This window comes from Acanthisitta chloris, unplaced genomic scaffold (genome assembly GCF_000695815.1).
Source record: "Acanthisitta chloris isolate BGI_N310 unplaced genomic scaffold, ASM69581v1 scaffold10258, whole genome shotgun sequence".
In the NCBI taxonomy this organism is placed as follows: domain Eukaryota; kingdom Metazoa; phylum Chordata; class Aves; order Passeriformes; family Acanthisittidae; genus Acanthisitta; species Acanthisitta chloris.
Window position 1 is genome coordinate 14261 of NW_008687602.1, and position 14865 is coordinate 29125.

The window sequence follows — 14865 nt, forward strand, 5'->3', positions numbered from 1 at the left end:
AGGGAAGAGAGAGACTATCAGAGGAAAGAACAGACCTAGTGAAAACTGGAGCTTTGAAAGACACCTGCAGCCATCAAGCCTAGCTCAGCACCCCCATGGTCAATCTCCTCAGTAGAACCTCTCCCAGAAGTGGCCAAACCAGAAGAGCTTCTCCAGCCTGTGTGCCCAGGCCCCATCTTCTGCCGTGTGGCCACTAATGTTTAAGTTTCTATTGGAGATATATTACCTTGTGCACTACAGGATAGTCACCCAGGTGAGAAACAAACCAACAAACCCTCCCCAATTGGTTTGTGTGGCCTATGAGGAAGAAAGGTGGGAAGGAAAAAGTTTCTGAGTGAGATTGCATATGGCATAGATGCTGCACTAGAGGAAGACAGAGACAGTAAACCCAAAATGCTTGTGAGGCATTCTGCTGCTGTATAGGTTTCACTCAGCACTGCTCTGTGATCTCTACAAGCTTTGCAGACCCCGAGCACACAGGTGCACACAGACTGTCTGTGAGCACTCATGTTAGGACATTAAAAACATTGAGTACAATGTCATACTGAGCAGTGCAGGAACAGCCAGCATGAACTTGTTTAAATTTGACCAGCTGTGGCTTTGGATGAAAGATCTGGAGGACAATCTCTAGACTTCTGGCTTTTATCCCATAATACATTTAAAGCCTATTATTATTGAAATGCAGATGTCAAACATTATAAACAGCTCTCATTCATGGTGTTTCTATTGAGATCAAATGCACAATTCTTTGTCAGTAATGACTAGTGAAGATATTAAGCACTGACTTTTCTCTTTGTGTTTGTTTAGGAATGGAACTGTTTGTAACAGCACAAAGTAACGGAAAGGATTGGTCACTCTCTCTTTGGAAATTTGAGATTATTTTCAGCTCTCATCCATGCAGCTGGACAAGGTCAGGAAGCAGTCTTTAAATATTAAGATTTGAGCAGAAATCAAGCCAACAAATGACACTTATTTTGGGAAGCTGTACTAGAATTGCAGTTATTTTCAAAATGCTACTGGGGTTTTTCAGTAAGCCATAATTACTTAGAAAAGCCAATGTACACCAAAAGGGTAGTATAAACTTGAGCTGCTGTACATTATTATTTCTGGTTTGACTGTATACTCCCCATTATGGTGTCTGCCTTCTGTTTCAGTTCCCAAGTCAAGGGAGAAAATATACAATTCTAGATCTAGTCATTCGTGTTGCAAGCACACACAGAAAGAATTTGTCTGTTATTTTAAAATCTGAACCTCTTCAGAGTGGTAGTATAGGGAGAAGATTTTGGGTGCCAGAGGGACCAGAAGGGTAAAAACAGTAAGTAGAAAAAACCCATGCACGTAAGTTCAGTTTTACTGGTAGTACCTTAGTTCTTAGAGACTCTGTGGAATAAGACACAAACGGTCTTGGGCAGTCTAGGCCTCAAGAACAACAAAAAAGGAGTCAGGATGAGTGAGGAAAACAATTAGTGGCATTACCCTCAACCAACAGAAAATATGGAGATGAAGGAAGCGACGTCGGAGTTGAGGCTTTCCCATTTCAGTACAGACACTAATGATGTAACTCACAGCAAATGAACATTAATTCCAAACGATTTAAGTTTGAGCTATGGCATTCCTCCTCATCACCCAGGCATGTATTCCCTCTGCTTCCCTGAGATGCTGCCACCAATGTTCTTTCAGCCACACAACAAATCAGTTGAGAGAACAGGCTGGAAGTTAAAGTTAAAGCAGTGGTCCTATTTGTGTCCTAAATCACTGAGTGGTTACAAAACCACCCTAAATGAGGGACTGAGATTGCACCACCATGAAGTGGTTTAAGCTGCTATAGATCTGCATCCCTAAAGCAAACTGTCTGTGAGGCCTCTAAAATCACATGAAAGCATTATAGTTTTGGTCCTGTTCAACCCTTTTAAAATAAACCACTTTCTAACAGAAAAACAACTTTTTTCTCCATCTCCTATAGTCTACAGTCACTTCTTGGAATCCTGTGTTCAATTCAGAAAGCGTAACGTGGGCTAACAGTTTCACCCTCTCAAGTTGTGTTCTGATAACCTGCTGATAACTTGAGAGATGGCAGTGTGAAAGGGGAGGCAAGATATTGAGAACAGTTTCACATTTATCTGTAGCTCAAGCTGGATTGCTCTATCCATCTACAAAGCAAAGTTCTTGGTAGGTAGATTTCACCACTACCTATGCCCATGCCTTATTGTCACAGATACAGTACCATTGCCACTTACCTGATCACTGTACAGATTTCCAAGTCAAATAAATCAAAGTGTATTTTTGGGCATTTGAAATCCAAGGTGGCAAAATCAAAACATATACATGAGGGAATTAGATATAATGAGAAAATGAATAAAGCACACTTTAAAAATCAGCCACAGAAGCCTTCAGTTTGATCTCTGATATCCACACATCCACTGCCATGTTTCTTGTGCGATCATATATTTTGCAATACATGCTTATTCATCAGAGACCAAAAAAAGCTCTGAAAAGTCAAGCTGAAATTTAAACAAGTGTTGTTTGCCATCTTTAGTTTGTGTTAGACCAGGTGGCAGCTGTTGGGAGATCATTTTGATTTAACAACTTTTTGTTTTGTTAGCAAAGAAAAACATTTTCCAGCCAAATCCTGCTGACAGTGAATAAATATTTCTCCTCCATGAGACCAAATATTTTCATTTGTCATCCTAATAGCTAGGGGGAAAAGATCTGAAAAGATTTTTTTTTTCTATATGGACTCAAATATAGAGTGGTTCAGTGTTTCATAGCAGGTGATTGTTACTCCATGCTCAGCACTGTTGAGGTTATGTCTGGAGTACTGCACCACACTTTGGGCATACTTCAAAAACTGCACAGATTTCTAAGGAAAGCAATCTAAAAGGTGGAAAATGACCAGTGCAAAAGGACTGAGGGAAGTGGCCTTGCTCAGCTTAAAAAAGGAAAAGTAAAAAAAACTTTATTGACAAATCTCCTTTCTAAAAGAATAATAAAGATGAACACCTAATGGCACTGGGTCCAGGAATAACTGACCCAACATGAGGCTAAGCAAATTTATGGAAAAGGAATGGACAGGTTCCATTGGAACCTGTCAAGCTGACAGCCACCACCACTGGCTCAAGAAGTCCCTGAGCCACAAATTGTTGGGGAATAGCCTGGGGAAATGTCCCAACACAATCTGCTCTTCCCTCAGCATCTGCTATTAGTCCCTATCACAGACAAGGTCCCAGAGTAGCCTGGCTCTCTACACTGACCAAGTGCCATTCTCACACTCTGCCTGCTTTTCCAGGTGGGACAGCATGAAACCCTGTTAATTCTAAAGAGTAATTAGTCCTGGGAACAAGCCACTTGCAGAGCAACAGCAGCCCTTCACTACATGCTTGCTTTAAAGAACAAGGGCAGTTTAGTGTACTTGACCTCTTGTTTCTATTAAAATAAATGAAAAAAGGGATAGACTACAGGATTACTAAACTCAGTGTGGGCAAACAACTCCACACAGTCCACCGTTTAACTGGCCTCTTTATTACCAAATAAATGAATGAGACAGTTGCACATCTTGCGCCTCTGGCTCACATAAAATTTCCAGTACTCCAACAGTCAGACACAGACAGGTGTGCTCAGGACAAAGTCTGAAGCCTCAGTAAAATTGGTTACTCTACCAGATTCCATCTTGTGTTCACACAACTAAGTGCAAGAGTCAGTGATGTCCAGCAATCCTGTTGGGGGTAAAACCATCTCAATGCTGCAACCGACAGCAGGAGCCTTCACATTTGCAAATCTTGCTTGTAGTGTACACAGGCACATTTAGCTCCACTGGAGAGATGCTCAAATATCTGTAACTCTACATTTGCTTCCACGACACAACTGTTTCCTTTCTCTCATGAAGACATACACTTAAAAAAAAGGACAAGTCATCTTCTTACCACAGATCTTTGTCCCTTTAAGATTTAAGCCATTACCTATGTCTTTAGCTGTAAAGGGAAGTGATATAAAAGATGTAGTGTTAGATTGCAATCCAACCTAAGAAGCAAATATTGCCTTTGGAGTGCCTTCCAGTAGGAAAGAAGGAATAGAAATTATTTAACCCTATACAATCACTTGCTTTTTTACAACTTCACAGAACTGCTAATTGGAAACGGAACAGGGAAAATGCTCTGCTCTTCAGAAAGAATTTTGGCTGCTGCTATCCTTCAACACAATCCATTATTTGGTATGGATTTCCTGATTAATGTGTTTCAAAAAGCTACAAAGCTCTAAGAAGCAAATGTTCTGTTTTCACAAAAATCCTTCTCGGGTGATGAGCCAAAGAACACAGGACAGCACTCAGAACTCAACATGCTAAATATCTTAACACAACTCTTCAGAGCTAACACACACTTTGGCGTGTTCATACACAGTATTTTAAATGCAGCAATAAATTATGACTGCCAAGAAACCTCTCAGGTTCTTGAAGGAACCTACGGCATGTATGCACAGTCCTTTCCAATGACATAATGATGAGGAAATCTGGATTATAACAGAGTGTATACCATAGGTAAATGGAAACCAGTTATCAAATCAAGCTAAGTCATGCTTTGTGTGCTGGACACTGTTAGCCATATTTTTCTGCAGGGAGCATATTAAATAAATCAAAATAAATGACCTGATGACTGTTATATACAGATGTGATGAGAGGCAGAGAAAGCAAGCCAGCCCAGGTGTTTGTATGTGCAGCTTCTAAGACTGCATTAAGACCATGGAAATCAGTTAAATTGCTTGTAGAAAATCTATTCGTTCAAAGCAGCATCACAGCTTCCTCCAGAGAGTCATAATTTGATCATACCCATGTCTAATGTCAAGGCTGTAATTTCACAGTGCACCATCTTTGCCAATAATGTGAATATGGGTAATCCTGAGCCTCACACCAGCAACACAGCATGTGCTGACACAGCTGTTTGGAGGTAACTACTGTACCAGTAGTTGGAGGTAACCACTGCAGTAAGAACAGTGACAAGTAACCCCTAAAAAGGGTGGATTTTTGACCCAAGTGGACTTGTGAACTGGTTTATAACATGGCCACAAACTCCTGTGTTGACACAGCTGATGGATGAAAATGAACAGCTTGTGATGGATGAGGATTTTTAGGCCAGTTTCATCACCAAGATCAGCGTAAAATAAAACTAGATCCCAAGTAAGTGACCAAAGAAGATTCTCCAGGACTTTTGCTAAGGACTGCAGTAAAGGAATAAAGAGATTGTAACTTTTATAAATGTGAGATCTGAAACCGATTTCAGTAGCAATGCAAAGCACTCAGGCTACTACTGACTTCCTCTGAAACTGTGAGCACAGTGATAATTCATGTCCTAAATCTGATCATCTTTCCAGGCTGGTAACAGCCGTACACAGTGTAACTAAGATTTGGATCCCAAAGTTCAGAAGTATCCTTTCTGGGATACACAACATCAAATCATGAGATGATGGTGGATGAGTTAATGGAAAAATAGTAATGGAACATGTATTTAGGCAGTCAGAACAATTAGCTAGGAACAAAAAAATATCTGGGCACTTTGTGAACTCAAGAATCTCAAGTCAAGGATGAGGAAGACTTCTTTTTCAGAAGCATGGACAATGCTTCAAACACAATTTATCCAAAGCAGCTGTTCTGGACTTGGTAAAAAGTTTCTTACCACAACGAAAATAAAGAGTTACACCATCTTAGCCTAACCTTTACAGGTTACATGAGAATATAGTCTACCACTAAGAGGAGGCTTAGCTTCTGAATACACTGTGAGAAGCATCTGATTTTTTATTTTACAAGTTCCCCAAGACATCATCCATTCAGCTTCCAATCACTTACACAAAATTAAGGGCACAGAACACAGTGTTACTGGTCAATGAGAAATGGTAAAACATTCTCTTCCCAAAACCTGTGTGTGAGGGAGAAGACAGGCAGTATATTGTGCAAGAACACTTTAAGTCACATATCCCTTCTCTATCAATTCTTATTTACCTCTTTACCATCTGTGAAAAAGTCCATGTATTTCACACTGCTCATGCAAATTCAGTGATAGAAGGGAGGGAGGTTGAAAGAAAGCACTTGTTTTCTGACACATTGTCAAGAGTTCCACCTTAACCTGCTGACCTTGTTTAGCTTCCCCACTTCCCGTGACAGCATCCTAGAAAAGGTACTGCTCCGCACCACCTGCATCTAAAAACCCCTTTACTCTGTACAAGCAGCAAAACCCAATAAATACCCTAAGTACTCATGCAGTGTTTCATCCTGGAAATGTACCCAGGACCAAGGAGAATGTTTCACACAAAGAAGCAGCTCTTTCGCCTTTAGAGACACAGAACCTTTGCTTCATTTTGTGTCAGAGGGCAAAAGGAAGGGAAGGCAATGAAATCATTCACCAGCTCCTCTGTGAGGTGAGCATCAGTTTGCTGCTCCTCATAACACCATCACAGAGGAAAAACCAATCCACATAACCTCCTACCAAACATCCAGACTTCAGCGTCAACTATGTTACAAGATACACCTTAGAAAATACACAAATGTTGTTCTCTCATGGGATTCTTAATCACATAGGTTATAGTGGTGATCTAAGGAAAAGTGAAAGAATATTAGGGACAAGCAAGTATGCTGTTTAAACAAAGTACTGCATGTTGTTAAGCTCTCAGATAATTTGCCTCTAAGAAAATTACCTCAGGCCATAAACAAAAATGTACAATCAATCATTATATCAAATCAAACAATTATATCAAGGTTCAATTTACAAAAGGTTAACAAACAATTAATAGCTGGTTTAATAAATAGGTGTTTACTTCTCATCTACTGTCAACCCAACAGGTAGCTTCTAGCTGTCTACAGTATTTTCTACCCATGTGCTTATAACCCTCCCTAACACATACTTACAACACATTTCTCTAGCATGAATTACAACTCGTAAAAATCATTTATTAACCCTTCAGAGAATTCTAAATAAACCTTAATATGAAGCATGACTACCTTGGTACTATTTGAGCCCCACACACATCAAATACTAGCTCTTTCAAGTTTTTATTCAAAATTCTACATTTCAGGTGTGAGCCACATCACTAGCCACAGAATCACAAATGCCTACAGTGGCTTAGCCAACACTCTGCAGACGCAAGAAGTGAAACAAAAGTGGTGGGGGAAGATCACAGGGAACAGTTCAGGTTCTTCCAAAAGAAATGTCCTGGCTTTTTTTTTTTTGTTTGAACAAACATTGATACCATGACAAGAGGATCAGAGAGCAAAAAAGGAGTCTGGTTGTAAATCAAGACATTTTGTTTCCTCCCTTTTAGAAGCAAAACCCCACAATACATTATAATATAAATAAATAAAACAGAAAACACAAAGGTAAATTCCAACCCCCATCACCAGGATCTTAAAAAGGGAACAGCCATCTATTTCTTGGATGCAGCCTAAACTTCTCTTACCTGCAAATTTTCAATATATTTAGAAGTCCTATTTAGTGTATCAGACTTAGGGAACAAGATGTATTATATTATTTGGGTCTCCTTTTCTTCTATCCAGTATTTTCAGCTTCAACCCCCCACCTTAGTTTTTTCCACCAAATTGCCTGCTGATGGTTTAACGAAGTTCAGCTCAGACTTGTACTTTTCCTTCATTTTCAGAGCCTCTATCTTCATTCTCACAGTCCTCCACAAGGCCTTCATGGTCCTGTGGCTCCTCATCCTGCTCCTCCTCTCCCTCATCTCCAAAAGTCTCTTCTTGCATTGTAGTAAAAGTGAAAGACCTGGCAGCAACCTGTGTAGCCAGACTAGACGTGAAGTTTAAATCTGTTGATATGTGGAGTTGGGCCAGCCTTTGCTTGATTTTTGAATGTAATGCATCCTTAGAGGGAGACTGTGTAATCTCTACTCCATCCATACTGCTTGGCTTGAGTTCTTCAGCTTCTCCTTCCCACTGATAACACATTCTCTCTTCAGCCCCTGTAGAAACACCTTCATCTGCAGTACTGTTCTTGTTTTCCTTCAGTTCAGGATCTTCATACAAATATTCTGTCCTGCTTTTGTCACCAGCATTGACTTCTGGATTAGAGTCTTTTTCTTCAGATTTATCACAACTGTGGCTGCAGTGCTGCTTTTCTGTATCTGAATTCATATGTGATTCCAAATTATTTAGCAGCTTCTGCGGTTCTACAGGAGACAATGGTTTCACTGCAGCTTAAAAAGGGGGGAAAAAATTAAATGATAACTAAAAGCAAACTTATATATATAAATAATTTATTTGTGATTATAAGGGTTAGAATGGCTTAAAAAAAACCCAACTCCAAGCAACAGAAACGAAACCTACCATCAAACAAAACATAAAATAAATGTGTTTTCTAATCACAAAGCTGAAGTGAAATGTGACAGCTACTTGTTGTAACTACTCCTTAAAATCTGTGACGTGAAGAGACAGCACGGAATTGATGGTGTTTAAAGCTGGCATCGAAAACAGATGGTGCAAAACTCAAGTAAAACTACTGTACTGCAATGCAGATGTGAACTGTCTTTGTCTTAAACAACATTTCCCCTAATCCACTAAAGACAGCTGGTACATGAAAAAGTCCTTGTAGGTGATATCTGACCTCATACACCACAACATACAAATACAACATGTATTCATACAGTCGGGCAAGGTGTCCTCACAAATAAAGTATGGTTTAATTTAGCCTCTCTTGAAGTTAGTAGCAGCAGCGAGTCCCATTGCCAGCAACGGGATGCTTGCCAGGAAGTCTCTCCTCCCAGTGTTAGGGGTTAGTATAACTCGGTACAATCACTTCTTGAAGAACAGACGTCTCTCGTTTTAAGAAAACGATACAATGTCCATTTCCAAGTAACAGATTCCCTAAACTGCAGTAGCTCCATTATAGCAGCAGCACGAACATAAATCAGAGCGGCAACAGCAGATTCCCGAGTTGCATTTCCCTTTCTAATTCCATTCTGACTTTACCCCTGTAAGCAGAGATGAAAATAACTCTGGGAAACACACAAACTTTTCACGGGAAACAAAATTTACGGTATTAGGATTTTTCAATTGCATCCTATTTCAGTGATATTTACTAGCTAGCTGCAGGCAGGCACATGGATGTTGGAACACTGGTATGTTTGCCACAGTGATAATTATTGCCAGTAGCACACTGAAAAGCTGTGTCTTTGAATTTGCATTGCAATGTTTGTTTTAAAGCCTTATATTCCGAAGGAGCACTGCACCAGACTCGTCTCAGTTGTTAATGGGGTAGTTCTTTCCTCACCTTGTAAAAAGCATGCTGCTACTATTTCTGCCCATTTGCTTGATGAGGCAGGAATGTGGACAGTAATCTTATCATTTGGGAGCAAATTTGTTGCTTACTTCCTCCAAAGAATATTCTGAAAGCCAAAATTTATCACAAAATAAATAGTGGAGACTGGTAGCTGGCCAATTTGCAGAGTTGATTAGTTAATAAGCAAAGTGGAATTTATCAGTTCTGAGAGTGTGGCTTTCCAAATCTGGGAAATAGCTGTATAAAAACTGTTGTATGGACAAGGTGGGAGAAGGGGAAACAGCTGGATACAACACAAACACTGACAGAATGAACTTTCGGTGGGGGGAGAGGTTAGGGAAAGGATAGAAGTGATTTTGCACCAGAAGAAAGTTGTTTAATGATGTTTGACAAATGAAAATGAAGCCACTTACAACTTCACAGACCTTTTCAATCTTTAGACATACCAACTTGTTTGGAGCTGACCTCTTACGTGGAAAACCTCACCAAACCAAAAACCCTAATGCCCTGGTTAGGATAAATCAGAATGGCTAGCTGGGTGCCTTGACTAACAGACAAGTTTTTCCTTTGAGTTTTTCAGGATCTTTCACCATAATCACAAGTTAGGAAAACACACACAGGATTTCTGGAATACGACTGTCCTGTAAAAATGAGATTCAAGAGGGCTATGGCAAAGTGGTGTCACAGCCATCCTTTGGCTCGGGCCAATGGAGACAAAAACATGAACCTTTCTGGGTTTAAATCTTCAAGACAAAGCAAGCCAGAAATGTGAAAAGCACAGATGACAAAAATGTCTCTTTAAGGAATGACTTGTGTATGAATAAATTAAGGTCTGCAGCAGGCTCAGAGCCCATTATGTCTTGTGTTTCTTTTGAAGAAATACTGAAGTTGTTCCTTAAAAAACAGTAGAAGATGTTATGTCTGGTGTCCATATCTGCCTGTCAGATTAGACACACAGTCTGAGCCAAAATTACTTTCATGAACTGCCCTCGTGTTTTCCAGCTTTGTACAGGACGGAAATAATCAATGATTAGTCCCGTGCAGCTGTAGAAAATCACACTTTCTTCCCTCCCCACCATTTAATCTCCAATCCTAAACCAGTGCAATATCTACACATGGAAAGGAAAAGGAACCAACACGAGCCACAAAGACTTTCCAGTGAGCAGTTACTGAAGACTACAGGAATCAGCTGACTCTCTCCAGCTATGGCCACAAATGGCCTGAGGATATACTGATGTGGCCAGATATCTGCTGCTAACCTAGGTAAGGAGATACCCTACAAGTTCTCCCGACAAACTCTTTCTGCACAAGGCACTAGGTCTGTCAAGACTTGAACTGGAGGTAGGACTCCTTCCTTCTCCCTTCAGCAGTGAGGAAAGGAAGACTTCAAGAGATATATGTGAGGAGTTGAGGTTTCATATCGAACACCAGAGGGAAAATACAGAAATCCTACTCTGAGCAGACTCTGATTCAATCTGATGTCTTAGGTTTTTTAACTCAAGTAGAAGAGAAGTTAATACCAACGGCCAAGTGATCTCTTTTACCATAGTTGTAGCTTAACAGACATAAAGAAGAAGATTGTGAAGAACAGATATTTTTGACGGTTTGATGTCAAAAGAGACAGTCTCATAAACGGGTATGGTCTGCTGCTGTGTGTTCCCACTAAACTACTGAAAGATGCAAGCCATGGCACTTTTTTTTAGCAGCCACTGACAGAGGCAGAATTCTTGAATATGTTGCCAGACTTGAGGCTTGTTGTTCACAACATAGAACATGCAACCTTTTCAAGGGCTTTTCCTAACTTGCCTTTAAGAGGAAGGAATGAAAATAAGAAAAAGGAAAATATAAACTATTGCCAATTTTAAGAAATTAAATCAACCATCTCAAGCAGTGAAAGGAATCAAGTTATATCCAGTCTTACTGCGGGAACAACTATCTTGTTAAGGCAAGAGAAAGTTTTATATTCCTGCCTTCAAGTGCAAGTGGATGGAGCTACCCAGCAGTCCTCAGAGTTAGTAAAGGCTAGCTTAGAAGAACTCTTCTTGTTAGATGGTTGGTGGGGTTTTGTTTTTCTTTTCATAAACTTATTCTATATGGTCACTCTCTCATGAAAACAAAAGCCAGTTTTACTCCTTTATGAGCCTTTAATATTTCAAAGTCTAACTCTTCACATTAACCTATATAAGTATGTCTGGGATAATTTCTGATGGTTTCTGCAAATTCCAAAAAGTAATTTATTTATGCACCTGATTAAAATTCATATTTACAGGAAAGACATGAAAGAAAGTCAGTTCAGTCTGCATGTTTTATAGCCTGACAGCTCTCTTAATATTTTTGCGTGTTTAATATTTTAGGTCACTGTTTTGTTAAAAGCCAAATCCCTATTTCTCTGAGTTCTTTTCAATACATAGTAAAATGATTACTAAAAGTAACATAAAGAGATGGAATGGCAAAGTAAGGCCACACAGCTCTCTCAGTGACACTATATAGCTAAGCACTGTCTGAATTCTAACACAGTTGATGGCAAACAGACACCTACACTTCCTAAGAAAGGAATCAATTTTCAAAAGCAATGCTTACCATGTTCACTGAATAGCAGCTGTTTCCATTTCTGTCTTTCTATCTCTGAAGCTTTAAATCCCAGTACAGATTTCAATTCTTGTAACACCCTCTTAGATTCCTGTCTCTCTCGTTCTTGTCTCTCTCTTTCTTCTTGGGAAAAGCAGTAAAAATCTTCCCTTCTGTATTCGTTGTCCATATCTGAATAATCAACATATGCTTCCAACTCCTAAAGAAAGAAAGGAGAGAAAGAATCTTCACTGTCAGTGGAGACCCAGTCCTACAACGTGATTCATGATCAAGTGATCTCAAAACAAGCCAACCACAGTAACAGGATGGAGCCCTGTTTGAGCAGAGCCAGTGCATCTGACACTGCTCTCAGTAACATCTGTATGAATTTGGAGCAAGTCCACTCATTGAAAGTTAACAGGATTTACCTTCATACACAAGTATGATCAAGTGACATACTTTGAAAATGCTGATAGAGGTTTCATTTTTTTTTAAATTTACACCATAAGCAGTTCTTGGTAGTCAGGAATCTTGCTAATTTAACTCATGTAAATCCTTATTAAGAGGATATAGAGAATAGCAAACTCCTCCTCCAAGTTTAAATATACTGGCTTATAAGCATGGAAAAATACCCAGAGCACCATTTATGTTATAACAGATAGTAAAGTTAGTCCCAGCTCTTTGATATGGAAAAAAGCTAGAGAGAATACATGTGGGGTAGGCTTGGGAAAAGGCATGAGAGGGACAGAGCAGAGCACACGGGTGTTCAGTGTGCTTTCAGAATGCACCTGCCATTCAGTTCTGGGAGGGAGGAGGCCAGTCTGTCCTCCCCTGCAGGACAGCCCAACCCAGAAGTTTCTCAAACAGCACTAAGTGGTTCCGTGTCACAGTCTGTTTTAGGTATCCAAAAATGCAGAGACTACACAAACTGAAGGCAGGATGGTTTGTGCTGGAGCTTGCCACTTTTGCAGCTGTGTCAGTTCATCTAGTGATATGCAAGTAGGACACTATTCCACATAGTGCCTTTTAGCAATTTTCACTTTTTTCTATATTACTCTGACTTGTGTTGCTGCTATCCTTTGGTCACTCATTTCTAATGATATATATATATTCAAGAAGTGAATACCTAGTGCTCTTGTTTCCAGGATAGGGAACAGCAAGAGGAATATACACCATTTTTTTCTATCAGTCCAATTTTGAAATGGCACTGGCCACCTATTTGATCTGTCTTGGCAAGACAAGAAGGGCACTGCTCAAGCCACTGAAAAAAAATGGATATAGCAAACAAGCCCCAATTATTATTTCAAATTATCCTTCTTTTTTTTTTTTTTTTACCTGCTCTTCAGGGATTGGATCTTTGTTTTCTATGTATATGGCAGGCTGTGTTAAAGGTACTGTAGTACGCTGTAGGTTGTCACAGGAAACTTCAATTTTGCCTTTAGGGGGAAAGAAGAAAAGGTATTAAAAAAAAAAGAAAAATACTTGAGTATTGAATGGTGGTTTTGACTTACTCAGGCAGGGTCTAGGTACTTTGATAGGCAGAACTGGCACACATGAAAAAAGTGGTGAGAAGGCTGTTAAGAATACACTGAGGCACTGTGTCAGAGAGCACTTAAATAACTTAGGTTTGATACATGTTGAGTCTGATGGAAATCATGTCCAAATAACTTCAGCTAACGAGTCTCAGCATTTTTATAGACTTTGAAAACCTGCAGATGCCAAGAAAAAATTGGTAAAACCAGAGAACAGACTTGGATCCCAAGTTTAAAAAAGAGAAGTAAAGTAGTAAAATTATAGGTAAACCAGCTTCAAATAACTGGAAAATGTTGGAAGAAATAATTAAGCAAAATTTACAGGAAGCTATCTGTGAGATAGCAAGTAGGTAAGTGACAGCCAGTGTGGGTTTGAAGAAAAGAGATGATGTTCATTTTCCAAGGCAGTAACAGGTTTTATGAATAGCAGGAAGCCAAAGATGCTCTGCATTTTGTTTCCAGTAGGGCTTTGGACATAGTGTCATGGGATTCTCATAAGCAAAATGCATAGGTCATGAAAAGTTGCTATTAGGTGCATAGAACAGTCTCTTGGATCATGAGCGTGTAGTTACCATTTTCAGCCTAGAATACATTAAGTGAGGATTTGTCTCAAGTTCAATACTCTTCTATATTTCCAATGGGTGAAAGAAAAATATTTCATCTCATTAAATCTGCTGCCCCGGGGATAATCCACAAGGATATCGAAGGGCACAATTAGGATAAAAACCCATTGAAAAATCAGAGATACAGTCCAGAACGGTCTGGGTTTCAGATACAGCAGTTTGGCAACAGTGGCTGCAAAATTTTTGTGCTTTGAAGTAGCCAGATGCACAGATATATGACAACTGACTGAGGGTGCACCACTGAGGAGGTGAGGGGACTCACAGTCAACTACACCCTGCTGCAAGCAAAAAGCCAAACAAAAAACTACTACATATGAGCAACAACATTGACTGTTAGACACAAGAAATAACATTTCTACTCTGGCACTGGTCATGCTGTGGATGGAACATAGTGCCCAGTCTGGGGCTCCTTCAATAATATAGTGGGCAACTAGAGGAAAACAGTGGAATAGTCAGAGGACTAAATGAAGTACAGCTGTCAGGGGAAGAGCTGAAGCATAGGGAATCATGTAGAGAAGACAGAAAGAAACATATCAACCATCTTCAAAAATATAAGAGCTATAAAGAGGAAATGGATTTCCATTGTGGGTGGAGCAGAAGTGCTGCTTTCAAATTGCAGCAAGAGGCACTTCTATTCAGTAATAACGTGCTACTGGTAATGGAGTTAAGTGCTGGAATAGATGCCTGGAAATACTGTAAAATGTCTCTAAAGAGAGGTTTTTAGAAACAGGTAAACAACATTGACTCACAAACACTAATTTACCCTTGAGAAAGGAAATGGGCTAAATGACCTCACCCAACCCCACCTCTCCCTACTTTCAATTTCTCATCTCTAAGGTCAGTGCCTAGGGATGGTGCTGTGAAACCAGGCAG

The 14865-nt window shown here is 39.7% G+C and overlaps 1 protein-coding gene across 1 annotated transcript in view; it reads right to left on the bottom strand.

Annotated features, from left to right (window-relative positions):
- Positions 1–7606: 7606 nt before the first annotated feature.
- The window catches only part of VEZT (vezatin, adherens junctions transmembrane protein), a gene marked incomplete at its 5' end in the record, with an annotated part of 39022 nt that continues 31763 nt past the window's right edge, over positions 7607–14865 (bottom strand). The window contains 3 exons of the mRNA XM_009080673.1: positions 7607–8187; positions 11850–12057; positions 13173–13273. Coding sequence (XP_009078921.1) covers positions 7607–8187; positions 11850–12057; positions 13173–13273 — 890 coding nt within the window. The remainder of the gene's footprint in view (positions 8188–11849; positions 12058–13172; positions 13274–14865) is intronic.